The following is a 14,557-nucleotide window of genomic DNA, read 5'->3' on the forward strand; positions in this document are numbered from 1 at the left end:
ATGTCACATTAACAATCTACAATAGAGGTCATCACAGGTGGTAAAATGGAAGTGAGAAATATGGAAAATCAAGGGTTAATCTGCAACAACAAATTGCATGCAAACTGTTGAGGATCTGATCTGACAAAATAGCCACAGTCCTAACAGTTGAACCCATCTGCTATTATAGTTTGTTATCACCAGCTGTAATGGTGTGATGAAACTGTCATCTCTATACTGAGGGTAAGCAACTTCGGAGGGTCAAGAGTACTTCCTCCTGCACCCTGGGTCCTGCAGACCACCTTCTGTGGCTGATGTGTTTCTGAAATTTAGTGCAGTAGCAACAATGATAGCTGATTTGCTGGCACATTTTTGCAGCAAACCACCACAGAAGGTTACGAGGGAGAAATTAATTTATTTTCGAATCAGCAAGCCACCAACATTTTTGGCTGCACTGGAAGCTGGTGGTAGGCATATATTCCACAGAGGGAACATCTTGCTGATGTGAGTATTTCCCTGGCTATAATGCTCACTAACAGTGTAAGCCTAAGTCTAAGCCTAAGCAAGTCCACTAAAATGCTAGTCTCAGTAAGTTCACTGGGGCTTAGTCTCAAGTAAGCAGATACAGGATTGCAGCCTCTGTTAACTGAGTCTGGTTTATACCTTCATGTTCCAAGCGGGGAAGAAATGGAGCTGCACAATTGAAATCTTAGCTTTGCTCTGGGTTTTCTTTGCAGGCTCAGATGAAGCTGAAACATGCCCAACAAGAGCTGAAGACCAAACAAGCTGAAGTCAAAAAAATGGACAGCGGTTACAAGAAAGATCACGATACATTTGTAACTGTCCAAAAGCAGAAGGAAAAACTAGAAAGTGAAATGAAAGCACTCAACTATGAAGGTTTGCCTGCCATAACAGTTGGGGCATAGCGGGATGGGAGTAGGAATACAGAGATAATGTGCACGAGGAGAGAAATTATGCCAGTGTGAAAGTGGCATGCCATGTCTCAGAAACTGCTGAGAAAGCCGGCGGCCCTGAATTCTCTGTGAAGCTTTCCATGGAGAGCTTTGTATGCACAGGGGTGCATCATGCTCAGATGAATTTCTGTCTCTGTAAAAACAGCAGTGCACTTTGTTAGTGAGAAGCCTCATGGCCCATGATGAACGAGGCACGAGCCAAAAGGGGAGCACGGACATGATACTGCATGCCTGTGGGCCGGTGAACATGTAAGCAAGATTGGAACCAGATGGGACACTTCCATGCTCTGCCCAGAGCACATCCCATCTTTAAATTGGTTGTGTGCCATTGTGGCGTGCAGGCCAAAGTTGCGACATGCATTTTCCCCACTACATTACACTGACTTTAGGCAGAGCTGTGCGTTTGCTCCTAAACAACTTTACTCTGTACCCTTGTAAAAAGATGGTAAGTGGATTTTCATTTTATGTCTATATTGGCTGTTCTAGACAACAGAGAAGAAAGCCTTTTAGAAAAACAACGGGAGTTGTCCCGTGAGGTTAACCGCTTGAGAGAGTCCTCTGAAACTTTAATGACCAGGTTCCCCAATCTTCGCTTTGAATACAGGTAAGCCTACAGAGCAACCTGTTTCATTTAAACAGCCTTCCCTGATCTGGTGCCTTCCAGGTGTGTTGGAAAAGAACTCCCATCACCTTCAGCCAGTATGGCCACCAGCCTGTTGGCTGGGGATCATGGGAGTTGTAGGCCAAAAAATCTAGAAGGCAGCATTAAAGTGCAAAAGCTGAGAGGAAACATTCTGACTTTGGATGGGATTCCTTCAGTTTACTGATTACTCTGGCAGTGGGCGACTTACTGCTAACACGTGTTAATTCATTCAAGGGATCCAGAAAAGAACTGGAACCCAGACCATGTCAAAGGCCTTGTGGCGTCTCTGATCACTGTGAAAGATGTCTCTACAGCTACAGCACTAGAAGTAGTTGCTGGCGGTCGACTCTACAATGTAGTGGTGGATACAGAGGTATGTTTGTCATATAGGTGACTGCCTAAAACTATAATATGCGAAACAGCCCTTGTTTCTTACAAAGTTTGAGATGTTCAGCTAAACTCATGCTTCTTCACCTTGTAAGCTACAGAAAGCCTTCAAGAGTTAGGCAATTTGAAGCTTGTAAGCCATTGGAAGCATCTTCTGTTATTGCTGCTCTCTTTCATTGATTTAAGAATTGCTATAAACCAAATGGATTAGCATGCGAGTGTGAAATGTGCCTGGTTTTTTTCCCCTCCTTATATTAGGTTACAGGCAAGAAACTGCTAGAAAAGGGTGAACTGAAGCGTCGATATACCATCATTCCGCTAAATAAAATCTCAGCCAAGTGTGTTGGGAAAGAAGCGATCAGAGTGGCCAAAAACTTGGTATGCTCTATTTGTACAGGGATTTGCAAAAGCATTTTTGCGGCGTCTTGGGGTCTTTCCCTTTTCCACACTTGCCCAGATGTAGAGTGGTTAGCTACACGCTTCAGCCTCTCGCCATCCGCATGCCCTTCGGATGTACTGGGCTACAATTCCCATCATTCCCTTCTGGCTGGGGGAACAGCAGGTGTTGTGGTCTGGGCTAGATGATTATTACCCTTCTTACTACATGCTTTTCAGTCCTGTTTTCTGATTACCTTTTCCCTTTAAGACGGGTGCAAATCTTGTGACCTGCTAAAAGTGTCTTGAATTCTCCATTCCCTTTCCCAGAGATCCTTATACAAACAGTTCTTTTCCCTACTGCTTGTAGCCCCGAAGAAAGAGCAATCTGTGTCACAACTGGCTATGGGGAAAGAACGTGTGTTGTGTGTGTGTTTTGTGTGTGTGCGTGCATCAGTGCAGCCCTTGCTCCCCAAGCCAGTATTGCTTGTGACCCTTTGGGGAGGGGGGCAGTTTTGTGCACCTCTCCTTTAAGAGTAGGGTGAACATGCCTTTACTACAGGCCATGTGAGGCCCTTATGTTAGACGAGATCCTCATCCAGGCTGTCCAACCTCTCTGAGGAAAGGATGGGTGGCGGATGGTGGGACAACGGCCCCAACCTTGAACCCAAATCTCTCCCCTGGGCCACTTTGAAGAAAGGCAAGGAAAGTCCTTGAATGCAGCCCCTTCTGTCAGCATAATCCTCTTGCCTTTGTCCTGTGTTCATACTTTTTCTTTTGAACATTAGGTGGGTGATGACAATGTCCATCTGGCTCTAAGTCTGGTGGGTTATGAATCTGACATTCAGAAAGCGATGGAATATGTCTTTGGGGGCACACTCGTTTGTGACAACATGGATAATGCCAAGAAAGTCACCTTTGACAAAAGGATAATGACAAAGACAGTTACGCTTGGCGGAGACACCTTTGATCCTCAGGGCACGCTTAGTGGAGGTAATGGCTCTCTTTTATTTCGTATCACACCTTGTACGCCGTTCTATTAGATTTGTTTCAGAAAGAAAGCTGTTTTACTATACTGACATGTTTGCTAAAGGCTGCACCTCAAACATCCTGTGACTGTTTCCCAGGGCTGGGGATAGCACACAAGATTCTGTGATCTGCATTGATTTCTAGTCCATTTCTGGACCCAATGCAAAGTGCTGGAATTAACTTTTAAATCCCTAAATGGCTTGGACTAGATTACCTAAGGGTTATCTCCTACTATATATACCTTCCTGTACCCTAAGAGGATGCTCAGAGGCCCTCCTTCACTTGCCTACACCAGATGAGGTGTGGGGCCCCTAAAGAAGGGGCCTTTTTAGTGGTAGCCCTCTGTTTGTGCAGTGCCCTCCTTAGAAAGGCTCACCTGTTGCCAATATTTGTGGTTTCTTCAGTGCCAGGTGAAGAGTATTTATTTTCCCAGGCTTTTTAATTCCCTCAGTTTTGCTTTTGTGTGCATGTGTGTGTCGTGGAGGGTGTTTTTGTCTAGATCTTTACCAATTCCTGGTTCTCCCTCTGGTACTACTATTTTGTTTTAAGCTCTTAAAGGTTTCCTATCATGTTTTATCATGTTGTATGGTAGACTTTTAATTCTTGTGACCTATCCAGAGAGATCTGACTATTGGGCAGTATGAAAATGTAAGAAATAAACAGAATCCACAGGTGTGTCCGTTCCCATGGATCACTCAAGGATGTGAGACATCCATCACAGGTCTGGCCTCCAAAGGTGGTTTTTATGTCACGATTCCAAAGACAGTATTTCCAAGCAAAACAGTGCAGCACGTTTAATTATGGAACAGCGTTGTAATTGTCCAAGAGACTTGATCTCAATTCAAGCAGCTTTATCGGTCTGCCCCTCTGTTGTATTGCTATGATCCAGGTGCACGGTCACAGTCTGCATCGATTTTGTCCAAGCTCCATGAGGTACAAGATGTGCAGCAGAAGTTAAAAGCAAAGGAGGCCGAGCTACAAATGTTAGGAAAGGAACTGGCAAGTCTGCAGGGAACTGCTGAAAAGTACGTATGGACTTACTTCCTTTGTGCAGAACTTGTGCATAGAAGGGAATGTTCTTACATTGTGTAGTATGAGCATATTATAATCTGGTGCTTTGGGTGGTGAGGGGCTCTTTTCTAGATTAAAAATCTCTAAATGAATAAAAACAGCAGTGTATTGGATTTTTACACATGACTTGTGGCAGCTGACCACTATCACACCAAGTAAAAAACAGTTATGTAGCAACTGCAGCAATTTAAAAAATGTTACTATTATCAAAAGAGGCTTGTTACAGTATGTTTTTAATATTACTGATATCCCATTAAATTGATTTGTTGGGGTACTGAAAATGTGTTGATGAAGAGCTGAAATATGTTCTGAAATTATTTCATTTGTTAAGGTATCGTCAACTGAAACAGCAGTGGGAGCTGAAGTCTGAAGAAGCTCAACTACTACAAACCAAGCTGCGGCAAAGTTCCTATCAAAAACAGCAGGAGGAATTAGAAACACTGAAAAGAACCATTGGTGAGGAGGAAAAGCTGTTACTGTAGGTTTTAAGTAACTGTAAATACTGAGCAGGAGAGTGCAAATCTATTTCTCGGAGGAGGAAAAATCTTCAAGCCAGAACATTTAATCATTTTAAAGGAAGTTAAATTGAATGCAAATGGTGCTTTGGAACTTTATCACTTCTTAGTGGCCATTAAATGTTGAGTTTTCGCATAACATTTTCTCTCTCCAAGGGGAAGTAACCGAGCAATCCTGTAGCCCCTAAATCTGATATTGCAAAGGAGCTCTGACCTCAGAAAGAGCTCCAACCTCAAAGAGCTGGGGATTCGCACTCAGTTCCCCGCTTCCTCTTGGAGCAGGCATGGAAAAGACGGTGTTTGCTGTTTCTCCATGGCTGTAAGCATGACCTCAGAGAAGAGCTTCTGGGGAATATTCCAGGGGATTGGGGAGAGGAGGAGACTGACGTCAAGGTACAGCCTATCCTGGTGGCATCTCAGCCTGCTTCATCCTTGCTCCAGAGTTCTGCCCGTAGGTAGCCGGTCTGTTCAGTTGCTTTGCAGAGTGAGAAGAAGGCAGCAGCAGCCAGTGCTCCCCTTGCTCTGCCAAGGATGCCTGTAATCCTTCCGCCTACAAGGGACTGCGCCCCTGATTCTGCCCAATCCCCAGGAGCATTCTGGAAAGTGAATTCCTCTTTGGGTCACTTCTGGCTGACCCGTCCCATGTCAGCCTTCACTCAAGTGGTGCTCTGGTTTTGGACTACAGCCACTATCATCCCTGACCAATGGCCACGTTGGCTGATAGGAGCTGTTGTGCATAAAAGCTGGCCCATATCAGGCTGAGGAAAGCCACAGTATATATGACACAAGAAGTCCTACAAATATAAAATTAGTGCAAAAGAGAATGATGGTACAGTGTAAACTGGTATGTGGTTTCAAAATGATGGAATTTTAGCCATATATTCCATTTTCTTTCCAGGTTTCTAAAAAGGTTTCAGGAGAATTATTTAGCTTTCCATATGATTACAATCAAATTTTTCTGCATAAAAGCCTGGAATTAACAGTCTTTTGCTTTTCAGAGGAAAGTGAGGAGACTTTGAAGAAAACTAAGGAGGTACAAATAAAAGCAGAGGAAAAACTGAAGGTGCTAGAAAACAAAATGAAAAATGCTGAAGCAGAAAGGGAGAAAGAGTTGAAAAATGCCCAGCAGAAACTAGATGGAGCCAAGAAGAAAGCAGATGCTTCTAGCAAAAAGATGAAAGAAAAGGAGCAGGTAAAACTCTGAATAGCAATTTTAAGAAGGCTGAAAAGCAGCCAGCATGGAAAAGAATCAAACTGGAATTATGTCTCTATGCTTATTTTATTGAAGTTCATTCTTGTTGCATTAAAGTTAGTAAAATAAGTAATATTACGGAAGTGCTTGGCAGCTTATGGTTGAAAAGATAGTAGCTTCCACAACCATTGTTAAGATTAATTGCAAGTTAGAGTTTGGGCACAATGTTAAATTGTGGTTAATCAAAACTGGAAATGAATGCTTCTAGTCCTTACTTGTGGCCATCTGAGAACCATGATGCTCACTCCACTTTGGTCCTGACATGGTTTAGTGTGATGTCCAAACTGGCCCGGACTGTTTAATTTGGCTCTTCCCTTTCTGGAAGGAGCCCAGAGCTCTGTGTTCACCCTGCAAGAACTCTGGACAAAAAGGCAGTGACTTGTCTGAGACTCCACAGTTAACCCCAGCACTGTTTCAGGGCCATGAGCACCTGAACGATCCACTGTCAAGTCCAGCCATAGAACTGCAATGTTCTCCTGGCAACTGAATTTCAACGCCGCCTTCTGCTCTGATCAAGTGGCGATGACTTGCAGTAGCTTTCATCATGCTACATGGGAGGGGTGTTTCTCAGTTCAGTTTAGGTACACAAGTTTCAGCCAACCCTGAGTTCTCTTGTTGTGATGTACTGGTGGCTTCTTAGCTGGGTTCTGTGGAATCCTGAGTTCCTTTGGAGCTTCTCAGGCTCCTCGGTAGAAAAGGAACATTCCATAAAGGCTAGCAAGCTCCCCTGAAAACAGCATGTCCCAGGCTCCCCTGCAGTGTGGAGCTGTAGAGGAGAGTGGGGCATATTCTAGAGTATGTGTCCATTCCACATACTGGAATGGTGGCCAAGAGAACTTGCTAGCAGCCCTCATGAGATCAGAGTGTGTCTATATCCCAGAACCCCCTGAAACAAGGAAGGACTGCTTGGTAGATACTTGGTGGATCCAGGGCTGACATTTTAATGTGAAAATGCTTAATTGACAGCAGAACACTCGGAAAGCTCTTGGAGAGCCAAGCTTACTCCATCCCATTAGATCAAAGCAAAATAAGGAACCACTGATGCAGCCCAAGTTTATGAAAGTTTTCTCACTAGATCCTGCAGGCATGTGTGCATAGGATTTTCACATTTATTTCCCTTTTCTTGTTGTTTAGGAGGTGGAAGCACTAGTGTTGGAACTTGAAGAGCTAAAACGGGAACAAAACTCTTATAAACAGCAGATTGAGGCTGTCAGCGAAGCTATTAAAGCATTCCAAGAGCAGATTGAGGTGATATCAGCCGAAGTAGCAAAGAACAAGGTTAGTCTGGCAACCATGAGTAAAAAGATTCTGGAGCATTTCCACCTAGCACCTTTCATCTCTGGTCTGGAGCTCTCCAGGGGGATCTCAAGATGCTCAGAACGCCCAGTCATCAGTCCAGCTTTGCTGGTTTGAGGGAGGGGCTTGGGGCTTCAGCCCGCCCCCTCATTCCATCCTTTGCTGGTGGTTAGCTTGCCACACTTGGAAGATGTTCTGCTTCCTACTTTTATCTTTGCGTTCACAGTGGGAAGGCCAGGATTTTCCCTTCAGCGTAGCTGTTTTTGAGAGCTGCTCCCAGATTCATACTTGGCAGTCTTCTCTCCTTTTGTAGCAGTCATCACACTGGGGGGGTTCCTGTCTTGTTTGCTGTCCAGGAAGCTGTGAAGAACGCTCAGGAGGAGCTGGCCAAACAAAAGGCAGTGGTCACGGCCCAGGACAAAGCAATTAAAGCCAAATCTGCAGAGGCTGTGAAATATAAAGAACAGCACAATGAATCACAGCTTAGGATCAAAGAGCTGGAGCACAATATCAGTAAACACAAGCGCGAGGCTTCTGAGGCTTCTGCAAAGGTACGTGAGCATCATCTCTGCTTCTTCCTGGTCTCACTGTGAAGTGGCTCAGTTATCCAGACCAGCAGAAGAGGTCCTGGCGAAAGTGTCGCTGCTTGCAGGGTTCTGCTTCTCAAGAGCACAATGAGGGGCTTTGTCCAGCTTGCTCCCAAATCCTGGAAACTGGTCCCTGCTTGTTTATGTTCAGGAGGAGGTCAAGCTTATTTAAATTTGGCTTTTTTTTTTAGGACTTTTCAAGCTGTTTTAAGCTTTTACAAGTTTTTATTTGTGTTTTTCTGAACCTTTTGTAAAGTGCAATGGATGGGTTCAGAAAGAGTTAAAAATACAATATATAAATCAATCCATTACCTTTGATTGAGTTCTCCCACTATTCACCTTATTTAAAAGCAAAAAGTTGCTGTAAGTACTTCCCTCTCGCATCAACCCCTGTGCCAGGAACTAACCCTTGAATTACACTTCTTCCTAAGTTCTGCCATTCCTGCCAGCATTCTTGCACTCCCTTGGCCTGATAAAAGTAAGAAAGCTATAAAAACCTTGTTCCACTGGTACCTACAAGATCCCCACAGCACAGCTTGGTCTTGCCTTTGGAGGATAAACTTTGCCCTTCCACGCCTAAGAGGTATCTGAGAGGCCACCTTCCACTGCAGAGGCCTCCCACGCCCTGTGCTCTGATGGGCAGGCCCTGCGTGCGAAGGTTGGTGTGGCCATGGCGAGGAGGAGGGCCTGCTCAGCAGTGAGAGATCAAGCAGGCTGCTAGTGTGGAGTGTTCCTGCTTAAGTCCCCTTTTTTTTGCCCAGGCATTTCCTGACTGCTGGCATGGCTTATTATTTTATTATATTTTAATCTCAGGCACCCAGAGCAATCGTGGACATGGCCTCCTGAGATCCTGCCCTCCCTTTTTGGCTAGCCAGTCAGGACCCCTGGATGTAACGTTGCGTTTCTGTGCAACAAGGAACGCTTCCAGGATTCACCTGCTCCTGCTTGGGGCACTGCTGGCTGCATTAAAGGAATTACATCACACCTTTGTTCACACCCTTGGAATGGCGCTGCTGTCCAGTTGTTCAGGGGATCCAGGGAATGCTGGATGAATCCACAAAGAGTGCTTGTGTTTGTTACTTTATATCCCCTTGGGCTATAGTGGTGCACCCAGAAAAGAGGAATGGCAGCACAGAACACAGGAGAAAAACTAAAAGACAAGGCTAAGATATCACAGTAGGCCAATGTGTTTTCCTGTTGTTTCAGTTTCCAAAGGGAAGCTGCAACAGAAATGTTTGGGTTTGTTACTTTTGATTTATGTAAGTTTTTATCCTTGGAGCCATTTTGAGGCCCCACATTTTGTGTGTGTGTGGGCACACCTCCCCTATTAGGAATAGTTGTGCTAAGAATTCTAGATGCGCTTACAAATCTCCCCATTTGGGTTCTTCATCTGTGCATTTACAGGTAGCTAAAATGCTCAAAGACTATGACTGGATTGCTTCAGAAAAGCACCTTTTTGGCCAGCCAAACACAGCATATGATTTCCAGACTAACAATCCGAAGGAAGCTGGTCAGAGGCTGAATAAACTGCAGGAAAAGAAAGAGAAGCTGGGCAGGAATGTCAACATGAGAGCTATGAACATGCTTTCTGAAGTAGAAGAAAGAGTAAGTTCTTATTTTGCTAGTTTCTTATGCTACATGGTCACACCTCATCTTGCATTGTTCTATTCTAATGCAGAAGCTGTGTGTGGGGGAGAGAGAGAGAATGAATCCAAAGCAAGGAGCAGATGCTGTCCTCTCCCGCTACTCACCTTAGATCAGCTGTGCCAACCCTCTTTCAATCCCAGGGCTGAATTTCATTTTCGAGAAGCTCCTGGTTGCATTTCAGCAGTGATTTTAGCTGAAAAGCTCTTGCTGCCAGTAAGTCAGGCTTAAGAGAGGCATTTCGATGTTTTAGAATGAGGGAAAAAATACACAAAAGCCAGGAAATACCGAACAATCAGGGGGCTCTAGAGAAAGAGCAAAAGAGCATCATCATTTTGGAAACCTGAAAGGGCCAGGTTTGAGCCCCTTTCCTGCATACAAAAGCAAGAAGTATATGTTGTACGTATCTAGCAGAAGGCCTCCAATATCTACTGACAAAGTAGAGTTGCACATGTTCCCTTAGTTACTGTGCTCGGGGACATCCTTCAACTCCCAGCCTGCCCGAAAATAAAGAAAACCAGCCGAGTCTACAATTGAATAATCTCCGCAACACCTTATTACAATATCTTCTGCCCTGTCTGTTCCAGTACAATGACTTGATGAAGAAGAAAAGAATTGTTGAGAATGACAAGTCTAAAATTCTTGCAACAATTGTGGAGCTCGACCAAAAGAAAAATGAAGCTTTAAACATTGCCTGGCAAAAGGTAAGACTCCTTCATGGATACTTTAATCTGACCTTCCATTGTGCACAGACTCAACAACACACCTGCTTTCATTCTTGATGGATTAGCCAGGATGACCACATTGTCCATTTTCAGTACTGCTTGGCATGCCCAAACGTCTCATCAAGCAACACGAGTGCTTCTCTGTTGCTGTGGAATGGCTTTATTGCTGAAATGGAGATCATGGATCAGGTCAAATGCAATTCTACCAAAAGTGTTTCTGGAGCTGTGAGTGTTACATTTCATTTTCTAGGTAAACAAGGACTTTGGATCCATTTTCTCGACCCTTCTGCCAGGGGCCAACGCACTGCTGTCTCCTCCGGAAGGGCAAACCGTTCTAAATGGCCTGGAGTTCAAAGTTGCCTTGGGAAACACCTGGAAGGAAAACTTAACTGAATTAAGTGGGGGACAAAGGTTAGTGTGTTTCAGAGCTGGGGTGGAGCAAACAAGGTAGAACATCACAGACTGTCCAGGTTTGAATTTTTGTGGTGTTTTTCCACCTGGACTTCTGCTTGTCTCATCTCTTTCTCCCAAAGTACAAAGTGATCAGTAGGTTTTGCGCATTACTACCTGTAACAGGATCTGGAAGCAGACCTGGTTAAGATGCATGAGTTCCATCTTCAGCTGGAATGCAGCATCAAGTTTCTGGGGCTCATCATTCTGATATCAAGAATACCTATTATCTATCAACTGTATTACCTGCTTTCATTGCAAAATAATCTCAGTGTGGGAGCTAAAATCAACAAAGCACTGTGAAATCCACTGGTGTGGGCCAATTAAATCAGGGGAGAAGACCAGGACAGATAGCCAGTGGCTTACAGGATGCAGCAAGCTTGTTTCATTCAAAAGCCCTGGGCATGGACTCTGAGCAGCATTATCCCCACCTGCCATCACTCCAGCCAACGGATAGTGGGACTGCGGCTCCCAGCATTTTCTGGCCAGTCATGCCGACATGGAGTGATGTGTGAATGTGGTTACAGACCTAAAGATACACTGGAGGAGGCAGGGAAGATGGCATACCTATTCATGAACAGCATCACTTGTTCCTGGTTCAAATCTCTGCTTGTTCTCGGTGAACCCACCAGTAGCCGTGAGCAATTAGCCTCATCCCACTCTTGCTTTGAAATGGAAAGAATACGCTTTTAAAAGAAAGTGCAGTTGTTACCAGGATGAACAAAGTGTGCACTTATATTGAAACTGAAATCTGCTCTACATCCAAATTCATCTTATTTATATCTAACAAAGGACTTGGAGTTTACATGAGGATTTTAAGAGTGTGTGTAAAGGCCCAGTTTGATTAGTAATCTCAAAGAGAACTAATTCATAGTTACTTGTACATGTTTTTCCTCTAGAAATGAAGTTTCTAATTTCAGAAGGACAAACTCAGTCTAATTATTGAAAACAGGACAGTCAGCATCTCCACATTGAAGGTTTCTTTTCTTCTTTTAAAGATCCCTCGTAGCTTTGTCTTTGATCTTAGCCATGCTTCTCTTCAAGCCTGCCCCAATTTACATCCTGGATGAGGTTGATGCAGCCCTCGATCTCTCTCACACCCAGAATATTGGGCAGATGCTTCGGACGCACTTCCGACATTCCCAGGTAAGGAGCTAATATCAGAGAGTGCCCTCTAAGATCTTGGACAAGGTCCAGTCCTGGCTGTGCCATGGAGCTTGTTGGGTTTTCCTGGGTTTGTTCTCTATGCATCAGTTGCTCTCCCACCCCTAGTTTTTTTACAGTGCATCAGCATGTTGCACTGTATCCTGCATCCCCAGGAAAAGGTGCTATTCAGACCTCTGGTGGGGAGGAGCGGAAATTCGGGAAGCAAGAAGTGAGGAAAGAGCACTTTCATTTCTTCAGCATTCCCCAAGGCCTTCCTCTGTTGCCTTCATAGCATGAGAGAGCTCAGAATTGGGGCTGACTAGATCAGGCTGGAGAGTGGGAAAATGAAAATAAGGGCCGTGTTTCAGATGTAAGCTTAACAGTGCTGTTTTCCCTTGTCCCCAGTTCATTGTGGTATCCTTGAAGGATGGCATGTTCAACAATGCAAATGTGCTCTACAAGACTAAGTTTGTGGATGGTGTGTCTACTGTAGCGCGCTACACTCAGGCTCAGAATGGCAACACTGGGGCCGGTCAACAAAGAGTTGACAAGGCCAAAATGAAAGAGAAAAGATAAAGAGCACAGGTGGCTGCTTGAAGGGGAAATGTTTCTTGCATCGCAGTAGCTTGGTAATATTAATCTCTTTAAAAACAGACAGCTGGCAAACTGTTGGATATTGTCCATTTTTAAAGGATGTTTTTAAATTTCTGGCAGCTTCTCAATATGAAGGAGCTTAAAATACAGTAAAATAATCACAATAAAATGATTGACGTCTAATCTATTTTTCATCTAGGTTAGAAATCTCTTGGGTTCAGAATCTTGCAAATATTCTTGATGTTCTTTCTCTTGTTAACTGACTTCACAGATCTTTTCAGCTAGGTAAAAGCCACTTATTTGAATTTAAGATAACCAAATAACTCCAATGAAATTTGCTTCTATCTGAAGGTCTGAGCAAAATGAGCCATTTAGTGGAGTCTGGCTTTCAGGAGCTTTTTGTTACCCAGTGAGTTCATCCCTGAAAGAGATGCATTTAGGGAAGCAAACACACATGGTGCGATTTTGCTCTAGTAATAACTTAAGGCAAGATGGGAATGAAACACTTAAGGTTTGAGCTCCCCAAGCCTAATCCCAAACTGGCATTTACAAGGAGTGAGAAAGCATAAATAAGTGATGAGATAGTGTGAAGTGCTGGCTGACTCATGGCTCGTTTCTTGTTTTTAAAGTAAACTTTACATGCACCTCTTTCTGTAGTTCACAATATGTTGTTCATCTAATAAATCAATTAAAATACAATGGTGTATTTTGCTCTTTATCTTAGAGACTGCTAAAGCTGGCTCAAAGCACCATCCCATGCAAGTGCAGACAGAAATCAGGCCTAGAACTGCTAGCTTACCCCAGGCCAGCAAAACTGTTATCAGTAGGAATTTCCATAGGATTTTGTCCTCAGTGCCTTAACTAAAAGTCTTTTTGTGGCTATCTCAGCAAGAATGGGCTAGTGGCATAGAGATCCTGACCAGGCCTCCATGCAGAGAGGAGAAACCACTTTCATTATAATGGAAAGTAAAAAAAAGGGAGCTGGGACTGTTATGTATGCTAACTGTGGAAGGTGGCAATAGTAGGACTGTTGCTATTGCAGTGAAAACTAACAACTCTGAACCTTAATTTTCCCCAAAAAAAGTCTTGTTAGCTCCAGTGAGGCTGAAGAAAGAATGCCATTTTTCCCTTTCCTGATTCAGCTCTGAACTTTAGCACATCAAGGCTGGATTATGTGGCCTAAATAGGCACTTGCAGATGCAACACCTGACAGAATGCCTCTCCTGAATGCCCATCTGCTGGACACCGTGCTCTGCATCCGAGGCCTGCCTTCAACTGCCCTCTCCAAGGAAGTTGTGGAAGGTGGTGACAGCAGGAAGGCCTTCTCAGTGGTTCCCCCATCCCCTCCCCCCAGATTGTGGAAGTGTTTCCCCACTGAGGCTGGCATGGTGTCAGCACTGTCACTTTTTTGGTGTCCTCTATACCCATGCACTTAATCCCATACAATGGGAAATGTCAGTTGTTTAGAAGGACAAGTTTTTATTGAAATTGCTTTGTATAAACTGTTTTACATTTTGTATGTTGGAATTTTACCCTGTGTGTTTCTGTATTTTTATTGTATCCATTTTTAATTATATACCAATGCCTATGAATTGTGAATCACCCAGAGAGCTTCAGTTATTGGATGGTATAGAAATGAAATTTCTAATTATTTGGTTTCCACATGTTTCTCCAATGAACTCCTTTCTCTACATACTAAATATTGCAGTTTGAATGTCCTGCTAGTATGAACTAGCACTCCTGGATGAGAGCAGTATCTAGCCGAGGGTCAATATTGTAGCCACAGTTGCAAAAATTGTACTAGCTGGTTTTATAAGCAGGATGTTTTAGGGAGAGTATGGGTTTTTTACGAATAGCCTACTCACTACTGCAAAGTGTGTTTTCCAACAG

At 43.9% G+C, this 14,557-nt stretch overlaps 1 protein-coding gene across 1 annotated transcript; it reads left to right on the forward strand.

Annotated features, from left to right (window-relative positions):
- The first annotated feature begins 1,479 nt into the window (after positions 1 to 1,479).
- On the forward strand, positions 1,480 to 13,323 carry LOC123022138 (structural maintenance of chromosomes protein 2-like). Its single transcript, XM_044427575.1, has 14 exons — positions 1,480 to 1,557; positions 1,831 to 1,969; positions 2,242 to 2,361; positions 3,147 to 3,351; positions 4,277 to 4,412; positions 4,790 to 4,914; positions 5,972 to 6,165; positions 7,360 to 7,503; positions 7,878 to 8,072; positions 9,513 to 9,713; positions 10,340 to 10,456; positions 10,728 to 10,888; positions 11,926 to 12,073; positions 12,479 to 13,323. The coding sequence occupies exons 1-14, from the start codon at positions 1,523 to 1,525 to the stop codon at positions 12,647 to 12,649; spliced, it is 2,091 nt and encodes a 696-aa protein (XP_044283510.1). The 5' UTR covers positions 1,480 to 1,522; the 3' UTR covers positions 12,650 to 13,323.
- The last annotated feature ends 1,234 nt before the right edge of the window (positions 13,324 to 14,557 follow it).

The sequence above is a fragment of the Varanus komodoensis genome, unplaced genomic scaffold (assembly GCF_004798865.1).
Source record: "Varanus komodoensis strain SLA01 unplaced genomic scaffold, ASM479886v1 scaffold19, whole genome shotgun sequence".
In the NCBI taxonomy this organism is placed as follows: domain Eukaryota; kingdom Metazoa; phylum Chordata; class Lepidosauria; order Squamata; family Varanidae; genus Varanus; species Varanus komodoensis.